We start from the raw sequence: 12,217 nt of genomic DNA on the forward strand, positions 1-12,217 counted from the left end.
AATCTGTCTGATTAAGCCACCACACACAGGAGATCTTCCTACAGAGAATGTTTATGGTGAGGACCATCATGTGACCCATGGAGTTCGAACATGATGTGTAAAATTCCTTTTCCAAACCACAGGAAAAAAAAAAGACATGCAACACTGTTAATCAGTATCAGTCTTCTCAAGGCTGGATTCATACTTAGTTGCCTTTGTGAAGTGATGTCCCTATATTCAAAATCACTCTTCCCCAGCCTAACATTTTACACTTGTGGTACCTGCAAAGATGAGAAAAAAAAGGGAGGCAAACCAAGACAGACTCTCAACTGGAGAACAAACTGATGGCTACCAGAGTTAGACAGATGATACGGATTAAGGAGTGCACATGTAAGCACCAAGTGATGTATGGAAGTGTTGAATCCCTGTGTTGTCTACCTGAAACTATTACACTGCATGTTAACTAATTGAAATTTATTTAAAAAAAAATATTGGAGACAGAGTGCGAGTGGGGGAGGGGCAAAGAGAGAGGGAGACACAGAATCCAAAGCAGGCTCCAGGCTCTGAGCTGTCAGCACAGAGCCCGATGTGGGGCTCGAACCCATGAACCATGAGATCATGACCTGAGCCAAAGTCAGATCTCAATCGACTGAGCCACCCAGGCAACCCTGAAATTTAAATAAAAGCTTAAAAAAAAGGTTCATCCCCATTTGAGATTTGTGGATGGAAATTTTAACAGGGGATAAGTAAGAGGGTACACAGAATTTTCAGGCACGTGCAAGAATTCTCAGGCATGAGTTGAGCTTTCTGGCATGGTATTGTAGGTGGGCATGTTGAACTCCCTGGTGGAGGAAGACCTGGGGGCACATAACAGTGCCAGTATGAGGAAGGTGCTAGGCCCCTGGAGGTGGGAGAAAGAAGGTACTAGGAAATAGACAAAGAATGCAGGAAAGGCATGGAAAGGTCAGAGATTTCCTTTCCAATGAGAACTTTACCTCAGAGCCATCTTTACTTACATATGTAAAGGAAGCAAGATATCTAGAGATTTGCACAAAATCAAGTCACTAGGATAAAGCTTCTAATTGTATTCTTTAATCTACTGGATGTTACCTTCTTGAATATGGGGGTTTTCTCATGCTGAAGAGTTGAATACTGCTAAAAACAAAACAAAACAAAACAAAAAACCTGTTGTAAGACCATTGCAAGAAGGGAGATCTTAACATTTCTTTCTCTGAAAGCAGCGGCAAGTAATGAGTGTTTATGAATACAATAAACATATCTCAAAAAAGAATGATACAACTTTTATTTTCCATGGATTTTAAAGACACTTTTGCTACATAGTTATGTATTTTTATGAGATTATATTTTTTCATTTGTATGAAGTTCAACCTTATACAATTTTAAGGTGATATGTTTGGTAGTGTATCTATAATCTTTAAAAAGTTTAGAGTTTTTGGAATGTACAGTATATGAGGTAAAATCAAGATTACATTAAAAATTGTTTTCTCCTCTGCACTGATTTTGCAGCGAGGCTCAAATGGCAAGTACACTATTAAATGACATTTACTATCAAAAATAGGAGTTCATTTGAGTTACTATGAAAAACATAAGCCACTGTAACTGCCACAGTGGCATATTTTACCATTTTAGACATTCAACTATATAGAAATCTCTGGGCTATTACACTCAAACTCATTTGTACTGCCAAATGTGGCACTTTTAAGAAGTTTCTAGAAAATAATCGCAATCACTGTTGTTTTGGGGGAAAGTTAGCCTATACATGAGATTAAATTTAAATAAAATGTAAACATACAGTATATTATAGTGACAGATCATTCTTAACACTTGGAAAGGCCAAGTTTATCCATTTCTTTTTTGAACAAAGGTTAATGTTTTTTCTACAGCACAGATCATTTGACATAAAACAATTACAATACATGCCCATTTCTAATATAAGAGAAATTCTTCAGAGATCTTCAAAGCACAAAACATAGGTCCTGTTTTCAAAGACTGACAGAAGTGCTTAGTAATCACTAAAATGCTACCCTCAGCAACTAAAAATTAGTGATTCACTATCCTAAAATTCAAATAATAAATTAAAAAGGCTAGTTACAAGTGTTTTACAGATAACAGATGTGATAAAACAAGAATTTTAGATAGTTTCATTACAAACTATTATTACTGGCAGTCATTGACATCTATGCAAGATGTACAACGTGATACTTGACAAAATTCAATCTGATCATCCAATAACTCACAAATGCAAGCTCACAAAACATTAATGAATTATGCAATTGCAAAGTGCTCTAATGCAACATTAACCACATGCAATCAACAATTTGGAACAGTATCCAGACAGACATTACATTAAACATTAGTTTTTCAAGAAAGAAAGCAGCTTGAAGTTTACTGGTGCAAATTAATTTTGTCTTCAGATTTGGTGCCCCAAACAAAAAGGTTAGGTTTGATTATGAATTCTGATGGTGATGGCAGTAGTTATGGGAGAAGCAGCAAAACTTATGGGAGTTCTTCAAAATTAGCCTGTACCAGATACATGGAGTGAGTGAGTGAGTGTGTGTGTGTGTGTGTGTGTGTGTATTTTTACACTTGGTATGTATAGTTTATATATATGCCGTATATGTATGTGCGTATGTCCTTATACACACACATATAGTTTAAAGGCTCACAAAAACCAAATTAAGTAGGTTTGAAATTTCAGAGTTGAGTATGATTACTTTTTAAAAAGTATCTATAAGCCCTCTGTTCTCTTCCATGTTCTCAAGACTTGAAGAGGTGCTTTTTAAGTAAACATTAAAATATTTTTAGGCCAAGTAAACTGTCTGTGCTTTCTTTAAGTGACTTATCTGTGAATTCATGAATATATACTTGTAATGAAGAACTCCACATTTATCAAACAAGAAGTTTCTTTTTTTCATGCATATTCTTTCATCCAGTTTTTGTCTGCTAAGCCCCTCCAGTTATTCATCATAATCCCACTTACCAAATAATTAAGACAAATGAGGAGGTAGAAATATAGCACTAGATTGCTTTCACAGCATCAGACTTTAACATTTTTTTTTTTTAGCATGTTAGTGTAAATTTTCATCATTTTGAATTTTTCACTAGGTAATATCTTTAAAACAAACAGATCAGGTTGTCACTGTTACACTCATGCTGACTGGTCAATATACCAATTATATATTGTTGCCTCTTAGAAAATATGTTTTACAAGAAGGCATGTAAAAAAAAAAAAAGAAAAAAGAAAAAAAAAGGAAAGAAAAAAGTCCCAACCAAAAAACCAAAAATTGCTATTTCTGTGGCTTGCATTCTAATAAGGTGCCAGCCTCTACCTAATGATATAAGCATTGAAAATGGCAAAAAATGATGTATTATAGTCTCAATGCCAGTGCTAAATGCCACTGTTTTTGTAAAAGCAATACAGAAATAATTTTAGTACATGACAAAATAAGATGTAATACAGTATTAAAAAATAAAGTTATATTTTCACTTGATTACAAAGTACTGAATGATAAAGGCAATCAAAATGGAAAAGAAAGCAAACAGCACGAGGATGACTGCGGCACATTGCTCATCACTCAGCGCCCGCCGGGTCCTCGTGCTCTCCACAGTGTCTCTGTCGGTGCTGGCTGGTGGGTCAGTCCTCTGAGAGGTGAAGAGCACTGTTGTGCTGTAGGGACCTACTAGGTCCTGATGCCCCACAGGGTCTTGGCACTGGCGAATGGCACACACACGGAAACGATATTCACAGTTCAGCTGAAGGCTTGAATACCGGAATGAAGAGTCGGGACCTTTGTAAATCTGTTAATAAGATGGTAAAGAAGGATTATGTGTGAAGGCTAGGCAGAAAACCTATTTTACAACTGGCTAGTTTTAGAAGTATTTCTGACATGAAAGCTAGTGAAATGCCACTCCTTTAAACTTTTTAATGACATTTAAAAAATACCTAACTTTACATTAAAGAGCTTATCCACCGTTTAAGGGCAAGAGAAACTGGAAAAGTGAGGATGTGACATCCATCCTCACAGAACTTACAGACCAGTTAAGGAGAGATTTGCCTCCAAAGTAGCTACAGAACAAGCTAATTCAGCCCACAGGCATTTCCCTAGTTTCTTCAACTGTAAGAAGTCAAACTTTTGTGAAACCATTCCATGAAAGGAGAAACCATGCTCCTTCATTAGATCTTTGCAAAAGTGGTTTCTGTCAATTTCAAACATTTGCTGAAACGATGAATGAATGAATAAGGGGAACTTTCTATAGGTGTCTATGGCAAATTATTTCATAAACTTTAAGAAATCACTTACAAACACAGAATTGGATGTTAAAACTCAACTCCTCTGACCATCCCTTAGAAAGGAAAGAACAAGAATAGAATGCCATGGATTTTCAAGAGTGTGCTAATGATTCAGAGTGTTATCTACTGGAATTGATCACCCCTGGGTCCAAGCACTGTTTTGCTACTTCACACTCTGTGATCTTAGACCAGTTACCTTAGTACAGTAAGCATATTATTATCTTGTATGGTAATTATAAGAATGAAACAAGTATTTGTGAAAGCACTTAGCACAGTGCCCAGCACATAGCACATGTTCAATATATGGAAACTATCGGGGGTCCCTGGGTGGCTCAGTTGGTTAAGCATCTGACCAGCTCAGCTCAGGTCAGAATAGGATCTCACAGCTCGTGAGGTGGAGCCCTGTGTCAGGCATTCTTTCTGCCCCTCCCCTGCTTGCATTCTGTCTCTCTCAAAAATAAATACGCATTAAAAAAAAAAAAAACTATATGGAAGCTATCATTTCTACTAATGAGTTCCTTCCCTCATCCTATCAATGAGAAAACCAAGGCTCATTAGTGACTGCCCAACTGAGTTTTTCCAGCTAGTTGGTGGGCTGTAAGTTGGATCAACCCAAACCTGAGGTAGCATTCTTTCAAGCAATTTTAGCTGCCTCATTTGTATCTATGTTGTAAATCTAATTTTTACGTATTGATTTGCTTCCAAAGGAGCAAGGTAAGAGCTTTGCCTCATTTTGTGTCTTTGGAATCCAGCACGTAATAGGTAAAGGACGCTAGATTAGTGAATTATTGACCATGTATACGTCAAAATGTATCAGTGGATGCTGTGACTATATAAAGGAGCTTTTACTGAAGGAAGTAAGACTTAGATGATGAAGCAAAGAAAATGATAAATATACATTAGTTCTGAGGATGCAGATGAGCAATACAAGGGGTGTAAATGTAGTAATGTTCATGTCTGGACTGTGGTAAAAGGAGTAACGTCAGTAAATCAGAAGACAGTATTAGAAAGCAGTGTCAAAAAGTACACATACGATGAGCCCAAAATAGTAAAAATAAAAAATAGTATTTGTCATATGTATATAATGGGTGGCATTTATTTGTCTTTAAAATTTTCTTTACTTTCCATTTGTCTCCAAATGGGCATGGTAATATAGTTACAGGAAAAAATTCAACAAATGGTATGAGGGTGATAGGTGAAGAGATTTGACAGACAGGAGGAGTATGTTCAGAACACTAGTTGGAAACTGTGGCATTTATCTATCTGTCTATCTATCTATGTGATATTTAAACAGTGTTTGAGGACTCTTAATCATAAAGCTGAATGAGGGATTGAAGGAGCTGGGCAGGATAGGGGCTCTTGTATGAAAACACAGGGATATGAGGTGTTAGTATAGTTTTTATGGATCACTTTTAGAAATGATTTTTATTTGAATAAGTTGGCAGGCAAAAAAAAAAAAAATTCTTTCAAGGGTTCAAAAAAGCTTGGGGACCAAAACTATGTTAGTATTTTTGACAATGATGAAGTGAAGAGTTTGGAGAGGAGAGATTGGGAGGAAAGATAATGAGGTCAAGTTTTCAATTTTGTGTTTCAGATGTTAGAAGGATATCTAAACAAAGAGCCATCTTATAGGTGACTGCAGATACAGGACTGAAGAAAACAGATAAGCTTGCTAAAGCTAATTTATAAAAATGTTCATATATCTAAGTGAAGCTATTCAAAACAAGACTGAAGCTTGAGATAAGGAGGGTCAGTTAGGTCTGAGACTGAGAAATAAAAATTATGATGAAAAACACCATTTCCAGTCCCCCAGTTCCTACTGACAAGGGAAGATTGTTGTGATCTTAGTAAACAGAAAAGGGCAAGTAAAACTCAAAAATTCGTAATTTTTGGCCTGTAGCTATTACTCACAGATGACTTATAATTACATATAGTTAAAATAAAACAAAAAAAGAGTTCTTTATATTTGCTATCAATAAACTATCCATTTTATAGGATAAGTATGGCAAATATTAATGCAGATTGACAGTTAAAATGGCAGGTAAGAGATTATGGTTTTCACTTTGCATTTTAATCGAGAAATGCATACTAAATTTAAGCTTATGATGTTTGTGCATGTTTAGCTGGCTAAGAACTTATGCCAATTGCAACAGAATTTTACAGGAAAATTTTTAAAGAATGTTTAGATTTTCATAAATTGGTATTTGTCCTTATTTTAGCTTTGTGAATATGTCACAGCATGAAGAAAATAACAATTGTAGAACAGGGGCCAATAAAAATGAAACCAGTTTCTCTCCGTATCTACATTCTAAAAGCCTATTTGGTTGGCTAGATGAATTCACCAAGTACTCATACAAAAATATAAAAGAGTCCTTTGTTATTTTTTTAATTTTTTAATGTTTATTTTTGAGACAGGAGAGACAGAGCATAGCAGGGGAGGGGCAGAGAGAGAGGGAGACACAGAATCTGAAGCAGGCTCCATGCTCTGAGCTGTTAGTACAGACCCTGACGTGCGGCTCGAACTCACAAGCTGTGAGATCATGACCTGGGCCAAAGTCGGACGCTCAACCAACTAAGCCACCCAGGTACCCCAGTCCTTTGTTATCTTTTAAGGATGAGTGAACATTTTTACTATCAAAGATAACCACTTCTGAAGTTATCATTATAAAGGAACAATCTGTTTAACTATTTCAACTTTTTGTGGATGTTACACATCCACAATCTGATTTTATCCTGAGTAATATGCACAGTATATATTATTTATAGCAGTTAGTATTAGACAATGATTTTAACAATACATTGTTTTCAGGCCGAGTACAGACTTGTTTAAACCTTTCCTTATGGTTATTACGCATTTGATTACATTTAAAAGTAATTATTCCTTATGACACATAGTAAGGCATATGTTGCCATGTAATTTGTTACATATTGTCATGTCACCCTCTGTAATCTGTGAATATACTATTGCAGATACTTATTTCGTAGTGATCAATACATAAAGAGAACAGTAAAAACCCCTTAAAACTAATGAATGTAGACAGCCACATAGCTCTTGTCTGTATCCTTCCCCTCTCTTATTGCTGAGGGAGTTATAAGTGAACTTGGAGATTCCAGAGCAGTTAAGTTTATTGTGCATAAGTACCACTTAGAACTTAAACAAACAAACAAACAACAACAATCACGGTCCCAGCTCTTATGACATTCAGGTTCATGAGGTCTGTATGCCACTCTGAGGAGCAGTTTTTGGGAATGTAAGTTCAGAAGTTAAAGAATAAAAGAAGTTGTACAGAATCCAACAGGCCACTGTCACAGCATCCATTCTCCCAACACTACCAACATTTTTGATGGGGTATCAAACTCTCCCTTATCCAATCCATGTATTGGGAGAAGCTGGCCTCATTAACTCCAGAGCAGGCCTCTGGTTGGCTTAAACCCTGAAACAGTCATTCATTCAGGAATGGCTTTGCAATCTAAGTGCTTTCTTTTCCCTGAATGTGAATGAGGGACAGTAAGTTCCTTATGGCTACGGGCAGCCACTGAAGACTATGAGAAAAACCATGCCCCTGACAACTTCATTGAGCTTCTGAATCACAGAATCCTGAAGCCTGCTTACCTTCAGGCATCTCCCTCAGAGGATTTACACTTGATTGCACCAGTCTGAGTTGGTTTTCCTGGTACTTGCAACATAATGAGCTGTGACACAAAAGTGTCTTAGGTACAGACTCCCAGGTTGGTTGATATGTTGTGAAAGTGACTGTATTTTCCCCCAGTATTTTTTACTTCATCTTTTATACTACTCGAAATGTCATTTTGGTAAAAGAGCACTTACTTACTTTTAAAAATGTATACACCTCTGAGGGGATTACAGAACCCGTAGATACTTGCCTTTGGTATGAATCTTCCCAAGCAAATAGTTTTTCTCCTAATGCCACTAAGGTAAGCTACCCTGTGTATATGGGAGTTATGATGTGTGTCAGACATGGAGGCATGAGTCAGAGGGAGAGTGTATTGTAGAGAACGGGGCAGTTTTAGGTGAGGTCCTACAGAAAGGGGCACCGAGTAGCAAGAAGGCAGCAAAGGGTTTTCTTAAAGCTGATCAAAGAAGGATGAAGAAAGGGAAGACTACAACAAAATCAATGTGTTTCTATTCTTCCCTTCTTTGTCCCAAACTTTTAAGTTTAGCCCAGCGTCATAAGTACTTGCTGCCAGGCGAATTTGCTTCTAGACCCCCAATCCCAGCAATATTATAGGTTAAACAGATTTTTTATAGGCTCGTTTAGAAACTCAACCCGCAACTTATAAATAATAATCCCTTCTTAAAAACATCAGCTGTTCCTACTGCTGTGGAATAAGACCCACCAGGACCTGGCCTCTTTAGCCACATGCTCCATTCTTGAGTCTTACTCAAGTCACACTTAAGTTCATGGTTCCTTCTAAGCTCACCAGTGCCGCCATGCCTCCTCTTACTTAAATGGCACTCCTTTTAGAAAATATTCCAGAAGTCCAGGTGGAATAAATCATTCCTTTTTGTAAAATAGGTTTTATCTTTATCATGACCTTTTATTTGTTTGGCTATGTAAAATGTCATGACTATAAAATTTTTGCTTGTTATATTCTAAACAACTTTCTTAAAATCAAAACAGTAACCTATTAATACCATAACCACCCCCATAATTCTTTAAACATAGTATTTAATTCATACATATTGATTATCAAATAAATTTTATGTAAAATATTAAATTCCATGAATGAACCTGAATTCTTAAAAAACCCTTCAAACTTTTGGAGTATAACTTGCCAATCAACATTTAAGAGATTCAGATAAGCATATATATGATGATGTTCTAAGGAAATCAGTATTTTAAGTTTTATAGCATGCTTACAATCTAAAGTAAGTGAAAGTGATGACAGGATTGATTTAGCTTTTAAGTTAAATTAGAATTAGTATTGCTGTTTCATTTAGTGGTATGTTTATTAAAATTCATATACTACTCAAATCTGGGGTCCCTATTTCCTTTAAAAATATAATGCAATTACATTTTTGTAATATTAATTTTGCTTCCTCCTTGGAAGGAAACCTGCTTATCTGTAAATTATATTCAAATCTGATTATAATGTCAATTGCAGATGGCTTAATAAAGAAAAACAATCATATGCCAAATTTAATCTGACTCTTTGTGGAGCCTTTTGTAATTTCACTTAAGAAACTGCACTTCTAAGGGCACGTGGGTAGCTCAGTCAATTAAGCGCTGGACTTCGGCCCAGGTCGTGATTTTACGGCTTGTTGAGTTTGAGCCCCATGTTGGGCTCTGTGCTGATAGCTCAGAGCCTGGAGCCTGCTTCAGATTCTGTGTCTCTCTTTCTCTCTCTGCCCCTCCCCTGCTCACACTCTCTTTCTCTCTCAAAAATAAACATTAAAAAATAAAAATAAAAAAATAAAAAAAAGAAATTGCACTTCTATACTTACAACTTGAAAGAAAAAATTAGATCTATATTGAAAAAATATTATGGGGTGCCTGGGTGGCTCAGTTGGTTAAGTGCCTGACTCTTGATTTCAGTTCAGGTCATGATCTCAGGGTTTGTGAGTTTGAGCCCCACGTTGGGTTCTGCATTGACAGCATGGAGCCTACTTGGAATTCTCTCTCTGCCCCTCCGCTGCTCGTGCTCTATCTCAAAATAAATAAAATAAACTTTAAAGAAAAAAAGATAAATATTCTATTACTAATAGCTATAACAGTATGAGACTGAAATAAAACTGATGAATGCCTAATTTTCTAGTGGGAAAAGAAAATACAAGACACTCAAAAGAAAACAACCTCACTTTTAAGAGCACTAAAAATAAAGAAGGTTGACACAGAAAAGGGAGAATCAGATGCAGTGTTTATAGAAATTAGGCTTTTGAGTTGCATAAAAACAACTTCTTTATAAAAGTTACAGTGGAAAAAAAAAAAAGTTACAGTGAACACTGGCAGCTTCCTACTTCATCTCATCGCTATTCATCATCTACCAGGAAGACATCTTTGAAATTTCTCAGCTATGTAGGTGACACTTCTGCTAGGCTTCCATAATGACTGAATATTGTCACATTTACAACACTGCATTATAATAATAATAACAGTAGTAGTAATATGATGATGATGATGATGATGATGATGATGATGATGATGACGGAAGCCTCCCTAATGTCCTCTGCTTCTACCTGTGTCCCATTCTAGCCAAAATGACCTCGTGACTGATAATGTGACCACTCTGGTCAAAATCCTCCACTGGTTTCTCACTTTACATGGAGTGAAAGTCACAGTATGGCCTATAACGCCCTACGTGATCTTTATACCACTCACAGACCCCCTTTACCATTAACTACTTGACTTCATCTATTATTTTTCCCATTGCTCACACAACCCCATATTGGCCTCCTTGTTCATTAAATTTAACAAGCATGTTTTTGCACACCTACTGCTTCCTCTTCTTGGAACACTGTTCTCCCCATATTCACCTCCTTTGGGTCTCTGTTCCATTGTCACCTGATTGCCCTGTATGAAATAGTACTAGCTGTCTCTACCCGCAATGACAGCCTATTCCTGTTACCCAGTTTTATTTTTTCTGTACTTATCACTCTCTAAGATATACTGATATAGATTATATCTAATATAAGATACATTTGTTTTTAGTATCTCTTTTTCTACTGAATGTAAGCTCCACAGAGGCAAGAACTTTTTGTACAGCGTTATATATCCTGAGTGCCTGGCATACAGTTAAATACATTCTTGCCAAATCAATGAATAATCTGTTAAATATATAGTTCACACTTAAAATATTTTGAATCCTGAGATACTGTGTAGTTATAATCTTTGGAACACGGTAAGTACTAAATAAATGTTTTTAAATTAGAAGATAAAGACAGTCAAATCTTGCATTGCCAAGTGCATTAAAATGAGAAATAAAAATAAGTATCCACAGAATTACATTTTAGCACATACCTGTTTAAATTCTGAATCTTTTCCCAACATAACTTGAAGACTGTAAATAACTGGATCACCTTTCATTGGCTGTAAACACTCCCATGTAAGTTCACAAATGTGATCATTTACTTTCTCTATTTTGGGAGCTGTAGAGAACAAATACAAATAAAATCTACTCTACTTGATTTTTAATTTGGCACATCACACAGACACTTGTTTTAATCAAAATCAACAAACATTTAAAACCCAGTTATATACTTGAAATAAATATCAATGAATTTTTGAAATTTGCAGAGAAATGGTTAATGTTCCACTCTTATTATCTCCAGGCCATATAATCTACGGGTGCCACAATGGCCAGACTGACTAAAGGATCTGTCAAGGGAAGCACTGTTTTCATTTAGCTAAAAGGCCAATAGAGAGGTTATGGCAATTCTAAAACAATGTCAATGATGCTTCTAAGGGCATAACCAGAACATGACATTTTGTAATTTAAGAAATCTCCTAAGAGGGTAAGTTGAAAAATACTCCTAGCTGCTTGACATAAGACTGTTTCACTCCATGTTGGGATACAGAGGGTTAAAATCAGCAATCTTCTTAAGGTTAGTACACACTAAACTGGATGAGAGAACAGAAAAATGACTCAGTAAAACTCCATCAACATTATTAGAAAGTTTGTCAAGAACAGTCCTGCTAACTATGGATCTGCTTAATAAATGACATATTTCAAGTACATGATCCAGGAAACTGTACTAGAAATCTGTGTGATTTGTCCTCTGTGTGAGGAATGTTAGCGATTTTGGCTAAATACACAAAGTGTAATCCTTGCCAGGGTCATTTTATTTTTTAAAGGTTTATTTTGAGAGAGAGAGAGACAGAGAATATGAATGAGCAAGCAGGGGAGGGGCAGACAGACGGAGAGAGAAAACCACGCAGGCTCCATGCTGTCAGTGCAGAGCCGGAG

At 36.3% G+C, this 12,217-nt stretch overlaps 1 protein-coding gene across 5 annotated transcripts in view; it reads right to left on the reverse strand.

Moving 5' to 3' along the window:
- Nucleotides 1-1,259: 1,259 nt before the first annotated feature.
- Nucleotides 1,260-12,217, reverse strand: part of FNDC3A (fibronectin type III domain containing 3A) — a 145,192-nt gene continuing 134,234 nt past the window's right edge. For 4 of the 5 annotated variants that reach the window (XM_030310462.1, XM_030310444.1, XM_030310453.1 and 1 more), the window contains 2 exons: nt 11,272-11,399; nt 1,260-3,798 (listed from right to left, as the gene is read on the reverse strand). In XM_030310462.1, the coding sequence (XP_030166322.1) occupies nt 3,484-3,798; nt 11,272-11,399 (443 nt within the window). In that variant the 3' untranslated portion in view covers nt 1,260-3,483. The remainder of the gene's footprint in view (nt 3,799-11,271; nt 11,400-12,217) is intronic. The other variant, XM_030310482.1, reaches the window with a different exon arrangement.

This window comes from Lynx canadensis, chromosome A1 (genome assembly GCF_007474595.2).
Source record: "Lynx canadensis isolate LIC74 chromosome A1, mLynCan4.pri.v2, whole genome shotgun sequence".
NCBI lineage: Eukaryota > Metazoa > Chordata > Mammalia > Carnivora > Felidae > Lynx > Lynx canadensis.